The sequence below is a fragment of the Aegilops tauschii genome, chromosome 7 (genome assembly GCF_002575655.3).
Source record: "Aegilops tauschii subsp. strangulata cultivar AL8/78 chromosome 7, Aet v6.0, whole genome shotgun sequence".
Taxonomy (NCBI): Eukaryota; Viridiplantae; Streptophyta; class Magnoliopsida; order Poales; family Poaceae; genus Aegilops; species Aegilops tauschii.
This window is the reverse complement of record NC_053041.3, coordinates 650,962,828-650,975,676: the sequence shown is the minus strand read 5'-3', so window position 1 is coordinate 650,975,676 and position 12,849 is coordinate 650,962,828. Positions and strand designations below refer to the sequence as shown.

The following is a 12,849-nucleotide window of genomic DNA, read 5'->3' as shown; positions in this document are numbered from 1 at the left end:
AACGACGTACTGCCTTCGTTGCAATATAAGCTCCCAAAATATAAAGCTTCCTGTGATTTTTTAGCATCACAGCTTAAGCATGCATAAATACACATGCTGACACAGGGAGAGGAACCCCTAACGGAACTATTCTCTCTGGAAGATGTTTCTTACGTTAAAAACTAATGTAACATAACTCCCCGAATACAGTTTGTCTGTTCAAGCATCATGACCGGATTGCCTTGTTTCCGAACATACTTGGTGTTTACCACAAGTATAGTATTCGGAAACACTCTAAACCTTGGGTTTCGAAGGTTGAAGCGGAAGCTCTACCATGAAAATCTTTTCAATGTTCGGCCAGAGATAAATTTGGTGATAAAGTACATTGTTACATGGAATCAAACGCATACTCTTCATCTATACCATCTATAAGGCTGTCTAGTTTACAGTCCTGTTGTGAAAATTTGGCGGCTGTCTTTACTTGGTCGTACACCAAGCTAACCAAAATTTCTTGTCCGTCTGGTCCCCGAGGTCCGACTCGGGCCATATAATTCGGATCAAGTCCGGTATACCGCATTTTCACCATGGGCGAGGCTTCTCGTGCACCTTCTCGACATGATGATGCCTTCCATAGTTCAAAGCGGCGTACAGCTCCCTTGAATACATTCACGAGCTCCTCCATAATTTCTGGAGGAGAATCGGATGGCCATAAAGCCTTAGCCATGTTCCTCATGGCTTTCCGAGCTCGCTCGTGCACTTTGGATAGCTCTTGCAGCAGGTCACCTTGAAATCCGGACACTTCTCCCTCGGGCCGCCCAGTTAACAAACCTACAGGAACAATTTTGTAAAACTTTCCATCAGGGGTCGTATGTAAGACAGGTTAAAAGACATACTGAATATGCCGCCTTTCAGCTTTCTGTTCTCCTTCAAGGCATCCGACAGCTGGGCTCGTACATTTTTAGCTCTTCGGCTTGCTTGATGTTCGCATCCTGTAGTTTGTTCTTCTCAGCAATGGTCCGTGTCAATACACGTTGACCAGCGGCCTCTTGCCCTTCGGCATGTTTTTTGTCCTCCTAAGCAGCCATTAGCTTCTCCTCCAATTGATCTGTCAATCCTGCCGCTGTAAACAAAACAATGCATATTTAAAAATCATTGTTGGAACGGAATCGTATTTGACGGACACTGTTGTGCTTACCGTCAGGTGCCTTCTTGGATTTCTTTAAATTTTCTAGTTCAGCGGTGACAACAGTTAGCTTGGTCCGGCATTCTTCCAACTCCTTGGGCAATGTGTTATTTTTCTCCGTGAGTACCTGATGATATAACGACCCTTAAATCAGTTGGGCCAACTGCTTCAAGTCTCGGGGGCTACTAGCATATGATTATTGAATCTACACAAAGTTCTTACCCGCATATCCTTTGGAAGCTGGTGACTGGCTCCAGCAAGTCCATCCCAAGCAGCTCGGATATATGCAACCGCAGAGCTGAGGGCGTTGAACGCCTCTTCGGTGAAACTTGGGTCGCGCATGGCCTCTTTCCGCCGCCGATGATTCATCGTGCTCCCCACTTCGGAATTGGTGGCAGATAAATTATCTGAATCCTCTTGGAGAGGACAATCTGGCGTTGCGCCTGTATCAACCCTAGTCCTTGTGGCAGGGTCCGGACCAGATTAGTCGGTGCATGGCCGGCTAGGTCCCTGGATACAGTCCGGCGTACGCACCTCCTAAAATATGGCACAGCAGAAAACGTCATAGTCCGGTCTATCCACCGAGTGCATGTTAAAAAACTATACCTCTTTGATGAAGGCGGGGGCCCGGCAATATCACCATTTGCTTTTCTTTTCAAAGACTCGCCCTGCGCGGGCGTCCCCTTCTTAGAGGATGCCTTTGTTGTAGCTTGGCGAGACGAGCGTCGCTCCTTTGGAACATGAGACAGTGCGGTGGGTGAGCCGCAAGGGGAAAACTCTTTTTGAGGAGATGTCTCCTGGGTACTTACATGGGAGGAGTGGAGAAGGCCGGGGTAATCGGCTATAATAGCCACTTCCGTGCCGTCATGGCTCGCTTGATAAAAGACCCCCTCCTTAAGTTCTATAAATATATCCGGATCTTCTTCAAATCCAGGATCCATGTCTCGAACATGGTCCTCGGGCTGCGGAGCGTAGATGTAGACCCCCTGGATGACCTCTCTCCACTCCAGTTAAAAATAGCCAGATTAAATTTGGCTAGCATGACTCAGGAAAGAGATTGAGTGAAGCCAATAATCAAAGAAAAACTCATCCAGTTGATGGGGTTATACATGGAAAAACCTTCCCGACATTTCAGGCGAGCGAAGTCTTCCTTCTCCCCTTTCTAAAGGTTATCTAAGATGGTAGCCAAAGCGGCAAAATTGTCTGGACCATTGCGCAGACAGTGTGATGCATCGTTCTCCCTGTTGTAATGCCACATAGGAAGCCCTGTGGATTGGAGCGGCTGAACGCATCGCGTTATGGAAACCGCCATTACCTCTATTATAGATTGTCCGGAGTGGGCGAGTACTCTGATATTGCTGACTAGCCTCTTAACCTCCGCACTGTCTTCTTCCTTGGGGCTTCGGGGACGCCAGTTGATGCGCTTCTTTAAAGGGGCACTGGAGAATTTGGGAAGTCCGCGCCGGATTTGGACCGGAAGAACGACTCTTCAATATAAAACCATTTTGAGGGCCACTCTTCGGATGCCTTCTTCGGAGTGCCGGACAGGTAACCTGTCCCAGCTTTGCGCCACACTTTGGCGCCGCCCACCTCTAATATGGATCCCTTCTGGGAGCGGGGGACGAGGCAGAAAAATTTCCGCCAAAGCTCAAAAATGAGCCTCACAGCCTAGAAACAGCTCGCAAAGAGCAATGAAGCCCGCGATATGCATGACGGAGCCCGGCGTCAGATTGTGCAGCTGGAGACCGTAGAACTCCAGGAGACCTCTGAGGAAAGGATGGATAGGAAGTCCTACGCCTCTCAGAAGGAAGGAAACGAAGCACACCCGCTCCTCTGCGGTAGGATTGGGGAAATTCTCCACCAGGGCTTTGCCGTTGAGGGAAGTTAATCCAGCCCGAACGGAGACTAGATCCGCGGGAGGAAGATATCCTTGCGTCTGCAGCTTTCCCAATCGCCTTTTTGAGGGCCGGGGGGCGTGAGGAGGAACTGGGAACGCCAGGCATGTTTGGACGATTTCCTATGGCGAGTTCTAAGGATTTCCATGTCGTGTGGAATGGCATCTGAGTTCTAATCTCTTTAAATACAGGCCTTACCTACACGGCAAGGGGTTTATTATAAAAAAATACTTAGACCCTTCGCATTCGTTTGACGCGTGGAAGCCGAGGCAACAGCGACAAAGAGGCAATAGAATATATTAATGTGAAGCCGAACTATCGTTAATCTGAAGTATGATGGAGAACCTGCCTTGCAAAGCCGAAGACATAAAGCCGGATACTACATCGTCATTGAAGGCATGTTCGGGGGCTACTGAGGGAGTCCTTGATTATGGGGTCCTCGGGTGTCCGGGCAATGTGACATGGGCCGGACTGATGGGCTGTGAAGATACAGGATAGAAGGCCTTCCCCCGTGTCCGGATGGGACTCTCCTTTGTGTGGATGGCAAGCTTGGCATCCGGATGTGTAGTTTCCTTACTCTGTATACTGACTTTATACAACCCTAGCTCCCTCCGGTGTCTATATAAACCGGAGGGTTTAGTTCGTAGAGGCTATCAGAATTCATACAAGCTAGACATTTAGGGTTTAGCCATTACGATCTCGAGGTAGATCAACTCTTGTAACCCCTATGCTGATCAAAGTCAATCAAGCAGGAAGTAGGGTATTACGTCCATTAAGAGGGCCCGAACCTCGGTAAACATCATGTCCCCCGTCTCTTGTTACCTTCGATCCTCAGACGCACAGTTCGGGACCCCCTACCCGAGATCTGCCGGTTTTGACACCGACAACCGTCATCATCAACTCTCCCCCCCCCACTATGCAGCAGTGTAACACCTCTTCTAACTGATGTAATCTCTACTTATACATGGTGCTTGATGCTATATATTATTACCCAATGATGTATGGACAACCTATGATGTTTGAGTAGATTCGTTTTGTCCTATGGTTTGACTGATGATCGTGATTGGGTTGAGTTGTATATATTATTTTGGAGTTGTCCTATGGTGCCCTCTCTGCCGCGCAAGCATGTGAGATTACCGCTGCAGGGTGTTGCAATACATTCATAATTCACTTATAGTGGGTTGCATGAGTGACGGAAACGCAAACCCAAGTAAGGGGGTTGTTGCTTATGGGAGTAAAGAGGACTTGTTACTTAATGCTATGGTTTGGTTTTACCTTAATGATCTTTAATAGTTACGGATGCTTGCTAGAGTTCCAATCATAAGTGCACACTAGTACAAAACAGGGCTTTCGTCACAGGGCAATATTCACATTAGTCGCGGTTCAGTCACGAACCGGGACTAATGTGAGCATTGGTCCCGGTTCGTGCGGCTAAGGCATTAGTCCCGGTTCACCTGGGCCCTTTAGTCCCGGTTGGTGCCACGAACCGGGACTAAAGGGTGCGATGCCCATTAGTACCTGTTGGTGGCACCAACCGGGACTAAAGGTTAGTCCTTTAGTCCCGGTTGGTGCCACCAACCGGGACCAAAGGACATGTGCTGCCACCTCGCTAGTTGAGAGAGCTCGAGAGTGGTTTATAAGCGCTGCTGCGCCCACCCTCTCGAGCTCCTCTCAATTGCAGGCTTTCGGGCCTAACCGTACACCGTGTGCCTGTGGGCCTACTGGGCCACCTGCGGGCCTGAATCCTGGCCCATGGTTGGGTTTCTAGTCGTATTCAGGCCGTGGTGGCCCAGTAGATGGCACTTTTTTTCTTTGTTGCTTTATTTATTTTATTTTGTTTCTACTTACAACAAAATACTTACTGTTGCTATTTTTATTTATGATATTAAATTTTATTTTTTAATTCTTTTTGCTTTTAGGTCACAAAAATTATAAACTTTCTGTTAGTGCCATTAGTTTTCAAATTTGAATTCTTTGAAATTTCTGTGATTCTTTTTCCTGCTATTTAATATTACTGTGTTTTATGATTCTATTCAAAAACAGATTTTGTTATTTTAGTTTCTAACAAAAAAATCTTTATGATAATGCTTTTTGCTATTAAAATGTCAAACAAAAACATTCTTTATGAAAATTCTTTTTGCTATTAAAGGGCCCATCAAACTCTACCCCCCCTCCCCCACCTGACCGCCTTTTCAGTTTTAGAAAAAACAAAAGAAAATGATGGAAATGTCAAAAAAAATAAAATAAAATAAGTTTCCCATGTGATATGTGGTCTAGTTGTTGGGAAAATTAACAAACATGAATTTCGACTTTATTTGCAAAATCTCTCTGGAATTTCTTAAAATGGGCATAACTTCTGCATACGAACTCGGATGAAAAAGTTTTTTATATGAAAAATCATCTACTCGAAAAGTTACATCCGAATTTCATCGGGGGAACCCCGTTAAACATTTTCAAAATCCTCAAAAACCTAACAGAAAAAAAGATACGGGGCTTTTAAGATCTGGAGAGGCAAAAAATTCAAAAAATTTCAAATTGTGGTCAAACAATGGTCAAACTAATTATTCTAGAATATTAGTGTTACTAAATAATTATTTCAGTTTTTTTTTTTTTGAATTTTGGTCAAATCTGGTCAAACTGTGGTCAAACTGTGGTCAAACAGTGGTCAAACAGTGGTCAAACAATGGTCAAACTAATTATTCCAGAAATATTAGTGTTACTAAATAATTATTGTTTTTTAAAACAATAGTTTCAAACTCAAACAGTGAAATGTGTCACTTCATGCTCAAGCTAAATTCCTGAGGGTTAATAGAATTGACATCTTACTATTGTCAGGAAAACAACAAGTGCAGACTTGGAAACGAGGAAGAATAGAACCCGGAAGTTAAGCGTGCCTGGCTGGAGTAGTGAGAGGATGGGTGACCGTCCGGGAAGTTAGATGATTTGGAATGATGAGGGTGATTAGAGATTAGAGGTTAAACTGAGCAGTGATGAGGGGTAGTGATTAGAGATTAGAGGTTAAAATAATTCAGAAATTTGAAAATAAAAAAAAAAATTAAAAAAATTCGCAAAAAAAATTTTCAAAAAAAAATATCATAAAGTTTCCTTTAGTCCCGGTTGGTGCAGGCTGCGTCCATGTGGACGACCTTTAGTCCCGGTTCATGTAAGAACCGGGACTAAAGGAGGGAGGCATTAGTAACGACCCTTTAGTCCCGGTTTCAAAAACCGGGACTAAAGGCCCTTACCAACCGGGACAAAAGCCCCATTTTCTACTAGTGGCATATGATCCAAGTACGGAAAGTATGTTAACTCACGCCTCTCCCTCACATAAAATTGTAATAATGATTAGCGGTCTAGTTACCAATTGCCTAGGGACATTTTTTTTCTTGTATCACAAAAAACTTTCTACTAAACAACTAACTTTTATTATCTTATAATTTTTTATTCTTCCATGTTGTTATATTATCAATCTTGAATGTTTTATATACATTTACAAGCAACTTTATATCATTATTTGGAACTAACCTATTAACTTAGTGCACAGTGCCAGTTGCTGTTTTTTGCTTGTTTTTTTTATTTTGAAGAATATCAATACGAAACGAAATTCAAATGCCACGAGATTTTTTGGAGATTTTTTTCTGGCAATAAGGGACCCTGGAAGCTTCAGGAGGGAACTAGAAGATGAAGTAGGGGCCCACTAGGCACCAGGGCGCGCTCGAGGCCCCCGGCGCGCCCTGGTCTCTAGTGGGGCCGACGGGCATCGTTTTGACCTACCTCCGGCTCTATAATAAATACTCTAAAATCCCAAAAAGCCCTAGGGGACTCGACGAAACAATTTTTCCACCGCCGCAAGTTCTACACCACGAGATCCAATTTAGAGGACTTTCTCGGCAATCTGCTGGAAGGGGCAACGATCACGGAGGGGTTCTTCATCATCCTTGTTGCCTATCCGATGATGCGTGAATAGTTTACCACAGACCTATCGGTCCGTTGTAAGTACCTAGATGGCTTCTTCTCTCTTTTTGATGTTCATTACAATGTTCTCCTCGATGTTCTTGAAAATCTATTTGATACAATGATTTTTTGCTGTGTGTTTATTGAGATCCGATATATTGTAAGTTTATGATCAGATATATCCATGAATATTATTTTAGTTTTCTCTAAACTCTTTTATGCACGATTTATTTGAGTCTACTCCCGATCAATCTGTCCGCAAGCAACACCAAAATCACACGTACGTACACGGCGGCCAGCCGGCCGGAAACAAACGCACGCACAAGTATTTCATAGCCACATGAACATGTCGTTCCCGTTGTGCCTTTGTATTGCTTTTCTTCTTGATGATTCTTTTACAAGCAGGGGACACGCATATATATAGTCAACCTAGCTACCTGCAATTCTACTTGGTTTGCTAATACTAGTCCTATTAGGATACATGCACCTACATGAACCGGACACACCGGCCGACGGGGTTAAGTCGTGTTTAATTCCAACAAATATTACAACTAACATCACAAAATGTTTCATCCTGCCCTACTTACTTGGGTAGTTAGTTAGGAGAAAACTTTCATGGTTTGTAGGCGAGATGGTAGGTTGATCTCCAACAATGAGAAGATCTCCTCTTGAGTATGCATCTACTTTGTCTCCAAATCCAAAACTATGAACCCTTGCCTATGTTGTACCTCTAGAAACACCACGTGACCGTTCCTATTTTTCGAAAAGGGGCGCTTTATTACTTAAAAGTTTTAAACATTACACCCAGCCTCTGCATAACTAAGATGCATACAGCCACACAAAGTCCTCTGCAAGAACGAAAAATAGATAGGCGGAATACAAATATAGAGTCTGTATAACGCCTAAAGCGGAGGTGGGCCAATCCTATGATCATGTTGCCACCCATGTTGGATAAAAGTATCCCTCGCCGTATCCTCCAATCGTGTACACACCTCCGTAAATAGGTCTCGATTCTCCACGCGTTGTAGAAAGGACCATAAACGAAGAGTCCCGGTACATCTGTAGATAGCCTGCATTAGAGAAGTACTTTTATCGTTAAAAACCTTATCATTTCTACATAGCCAACGCGACCAAATAACGGCTAGCGCTCCCACCCTAAGAAGAGTTCTAAACCTGTGATCAATCCCATGTAACCAGTTGCCAAATACATTGGCAATACTACAAGGAGGATACAAGCCAGAAGCTATCTGGATGACTGACCATATAGACCGAGCCAATTTGCATGGGAAGAATAAATGTTTTATTGTCTCATCATGATGACAAAAAACACATCGCGGACTTCCATGCCAATTCCTCTTGATAAGGTTATCTTTAGTAAGAATGACTCCGCGACGAAGATACCATGCAAATATTTTATTCTTAAGAGGTATCTTCATCTTCCAGATCTTCTTATTATTATCAACTGGCACATCAGACTGGATTAACGCTCTATACATAGACTCCACTGAGAATTTTCCATTCTCATGTAGGTTCCATCGAAATACATCAGACCCATGTGACAATTGCACCGTGGACAACTGTTGAAGCAGGATGTACCACGATTGGAGTCTAGGTCCAATTAAATCTCTTCTGAACGTCACATTTGGCGGAAATGATTCCATTACAGTGGCAATAGTATCACCCTTGTGACGCACAATGTTGTATAGAGCCGGATATTGTTCCCGGAGTGTGGCATTTCCTAGCCACTTGTCCTCCCAGAATCTAATTTCCGAGCCGTCCTTAATCGAGAAGGATCCATAGGAGAAGAAATATTTCTTCGTAGCCATTAGACCCGCCCAAAAGTGAGAATCCCCAGGCTTCCAGTATACTTGGGATACCGCCTTGGAGCCCACATATTTCCTCCTGAGGAGGGTTTGCCATACACCATTTTCGGTCAGTAATATAAACAACCATTTGCCGAGGAGGGCACTATTCTTAACCTCAAGGTCATGAATGCCCAACCCGCCTTGGTCTTTGGGACGACAAACCACACTCCATTTAGCCAGTCGATATTTCTTTTGCTCGCTATCTCCTTGCCAAAAGAATCTCCGGATCCTTCAAACTCGACATCAGGACAACCTCTAGCAATAATGTCTGGGTACAACAACTGTAGTTTCTGCTCTATGTTGATCACTGTTTCGAGTGCCCAACCATCACCATCACCACCTATTCGAGCTCTAGGGAGTTGTAGCCACACAGATATAATGAACCTTTCTATATCCAACAGTTTCAGTACGTTTCCATCACGTGATGTCGCCAAGTGGAGATGCCTTGCGCTGCGGTTGGTGAGCGGGAGCTTCACATGTCCTGGAGTTCTTGTGCGAATGTCGTAGGTGATGATTTGGTCACCGGCGTGTGTCAGCCAGTGGATAACGCCACCGCGGAGAACGGCGGGGTTGTTGTAGCCACTGATCGACCACCCCGTGTAGTCACGATGGTTGGCACAAGTGATAGGTCCCCAACTAGCAGAGAAGGATGTTGCAGTCCGTACACTAATGCGGGATCTATTAAAAACGATGGAGAGCAGCATGAAGGAGCAACCGATGTCGTCCGCCTCGGTGAGCAGGACACACTCGTGATGATTGCAGATGCTACTCTCGGTATTAGGCGGTTCAGGGAGGAATATGCGGTGGCCCGTCATGGGATCGTACACACACAAGTCAAAACATCCCTTGGACTTGGATTTGTCCTTTAGGTGGAGGACGACGAAACCGCCGCGTGATATCACAGGGTAGTATGGAGTTAGGACATCCTTGCCGGCGTTGCGCAACATGAATTGCGACAATTGGTCATGGCAGAAAGACGCTGCGGCGGGCGTAACCGGGTGCACTAGGTCTTTGCTGCTAGCTGATTCCACCGCCTCGTGTAGCACTGGCGACCGTGTCGCTATCACAAGCCCGTGGGCGCAGATCTCACTGTCCTCGACCAGGAACTTTACGTCCGAGCCCTCCTCCCTCGCGAACAGTTGCTCAAGATGCCATGCCATATTTGACGGCGGCACCGTGACGATGGTGCCTACGCCGATGGTGCCAGTAGTGCAGGACTCCGTAGGTACCTCAACTTGACATTGTAGGGTGAAAGAGCCGTCATGTCCCACGTAGTCTGTGTTGGCATATTTTGCAATGATGAACTTTGGCCACCCCCAGGACTCGCAGTTCCTGCCAGCATAGACGTGTGTAAAATTACGGCGAGGAAACGGCGGCAACTCACCGGTGGGGTCAATGGGCTTTAAAGTCACTGATGCTTCTACCTTTGTATCATCGTCATGAATGAAGGGCCTGATGAAGATACCAATACTCCCGGTGATGTCCTCTTTATGTCCTGAAGGGAACACCTCTATGGTCCACTCATAACCCCCAACTTGAAAACTACTAGATCGGATGTATTGACCCACACCATGCGTCTTTCTCATGGCACTCAAGCATTGGATGGTGAACTCGTGTGTGCCGCTCATCATCACCGACGGGGTATACTTTGACACGCTTCTCGTTGTCATCTTGCTACCATTGTTGGTGTAAGAAGAAGTAGATGGAGATCTGTGGTGGGAAACTGCGGTCTTGGCTACTTTCTTGGTGATCTTGTTTATAAAAGAGGGGCATGTCTTTTCGAGTTCCTTGTACTCCTCGGTGGCCTCCACGGTGTCGTACACGTCGGGGTCAGACACCAAGAACTCGATGCAGGATGCCTCCAGCTGCTGACAGCTATGTCTGCCGTGGGCCAACATCAGTGTTGTCATGACATTGCCCACGTCGATGCTCTCAGAGAGTACCTTCTCGCACATGAGCCTCAGCCTCTCGAGGTCGTAGAGATCCGCGGCCACGAGTAGGTCCTGTGCCATGGCCACAGGGCATCTTCGTCTATTCGGTGTAGGCTGCTCGTCGGTGTAGATAAAGTAGAGCATGGCCCTGAAAGCCGAGGCGGTCAAGCCGCTGATCTTGAGGCGCCGCGCGCTCCGCTCCTTCATGTCCCCGCGCAGGAACTGGGCACGGAACACCGGTGACCGCATGGCCAGCAGCAACTTGTGCGCCTGGACCTCGGTGCCGTCGTCCTCAAGGATGAAGGTCACGTCCGGCTTCGGCGACCGCCTCTCCCTGAGAAGGTTGTAGAAGTCCTGACAGATGCTCGGCGCCGGTGGCACGAGGACGAGACAGTTTTTGATGGCGGTGGAGTCCTGCTGCTGCAGCTCCTGCTGGAGGACCTCCACGGTGCAATGTATGGTGAGGCAGTCGTCCATGACGTAGCGTGACTCGTGGTTCTGGAACGCGTCCGGGACGGCGAGCTCCCAGGCGACGGGGCTCATGGACCGAGCGCCAAAGGTCTTGGCCTCCTGGCTCCGCCACACGGCAGACGGGAATTGGCCGGTGCGGTTGCTTTGGTCGATCCGGAGGCTGGCCATGGCGACAATGTCCTTGGACGTGGTGTTCTTGGAGAGCTCCAGCGAGATCGACGCAAGGCCACATTGCCCGGCCGCCGGAGTGGGAGCTTGGAGGCGGCAGATGATGGCCCAGAGGAAGCCGCCGGCGCTGAAGCTGCCAGACCGGACGGAGCCGCCGAGGGCCTCCCGTGCAGCGCTGTAGCCGACGATGTCGAACCGGTGCGTGCCCTGGGCGAACGCCGCCCTGTGCGTCGACCACGTTTTGGGAGACGTCGCCGCCATGACCGATCACACGAGGAGCCAGATCGATCCCTTTTATACACGATCGGAAAATTCCATGTTCGGCTCCGATCTACCAATATGGATTCCAATTACGAGTGCGTACGTGTCATGATCGTCAACGGCTCTGGATCGTTAACTTCTAGAGCAATTAAGGTAAAACTTGCGCTAACCGAAGGAAGTTTTCTAGTTAATCAGAAACCATAACTGGCACGTATCGGATGAAAAATAAAGTCAACAGCTGCACCTGGAAAGACAGAGAAAAAAACTGTTGTCATTAGTACATGAAACTGGTCTCTCGAGATTAAAAATATTATATAGCTTATAAACGGTCAGCCTTGAAAATCTGTTTTCAGTGTTGGCTTTGTATTGCTTCACCAGGCGCTGCAAAAAATTTAGTACAGCACTGTAGCCCTTTAGCAGGTGCGGTAAAATACAGCGCGCGGCCAGCCACCGTTTGTAAAAAATTGAACAATACATACGAAAAAATTGAAACAACACATATTTCAAATTTTCATAGCATAGTTTCTCGCATAGTCCAAACTAAAAGCCAGTTCATACATGCTAGATAAAACGTTACTAATAAAACTACCCGTCCTCCTAAGTGTCGTCCGACGACGTAAACGCGTCTCCTTCCGCGCATGCTTGTCACCTGATGCGTGGCTCGCTCCGCCCTCCTCTGCATCCAGAACTCGTTCTCGGCGACGACATCCTGCGGGAAGCGCTCATGCCACGCCGCCATGGCATGCTCATCAGTCTCGGCGATGAGCTGGCGGCGCTCCTCCTCGATGAGTAGTCACGGGGGAGGCGCTAGTTCCTGCGCCTGCTCGCGCGTCTGCATGTCGGGGAACTTCATCCGCGCCCGTGGCCTCCCGAGGCGCCACGCCACAGCGTCGTATGCACGGGCGGCCTCGTGAGTGGTCTAAATAGTCCCGAGCCCAAGACGTATGTCGTCGCCAGAGCGGAACTCCGCATAATAGACGCCAGAGGGCGGAGGCGGACGCTGAGGAAGCCCGAGTTGATCCGCCGATGCGACGGCATGGTGGCGCGGCAGCGACGAGCGAGAAGGCGCGATGCGGCAGGGGAGAAGGCGCGGCGGAGGCGGGCCAAGGTACAAGGCGCTGGAGGTGGCGTGGGGCGGGGAA

At 47.3% G+C, this 12,849-nt stretch overlaps 1 protein-coding gene across 1 annotated transcript; it reads right to left on the bottom strand.

Moving 5' to 3' along the window:
- Window positions 1-8,944: 8,944 nt before the first annotated feature.
- LOC141027614 (uncharacterized) lies at window positions 8,945-11,446 on the bottom strand. The gene has a single exon (XM_073504703.1). The coding sequence runs from the start codon at window positions 11,444-11,446 to the stop codon at window positions 8,945-8,947; it is 2,502 nt and encodes an 833-aa protein (XP_073360804.1).
- Between the last annotated feature and the right edge of the window lie 1,403 nt (window positions 11,447-12,849).

What these genes read in the sequence shown, in the direction of transcription:
- LOC141027614 (XM_073504703.1), bottom strand. Translation starts at nt 11,446, where the DNA reads ATGGCCAGCCTCCGGATCGACCAAAGCAACCGCACCGGCCAATTCCCG.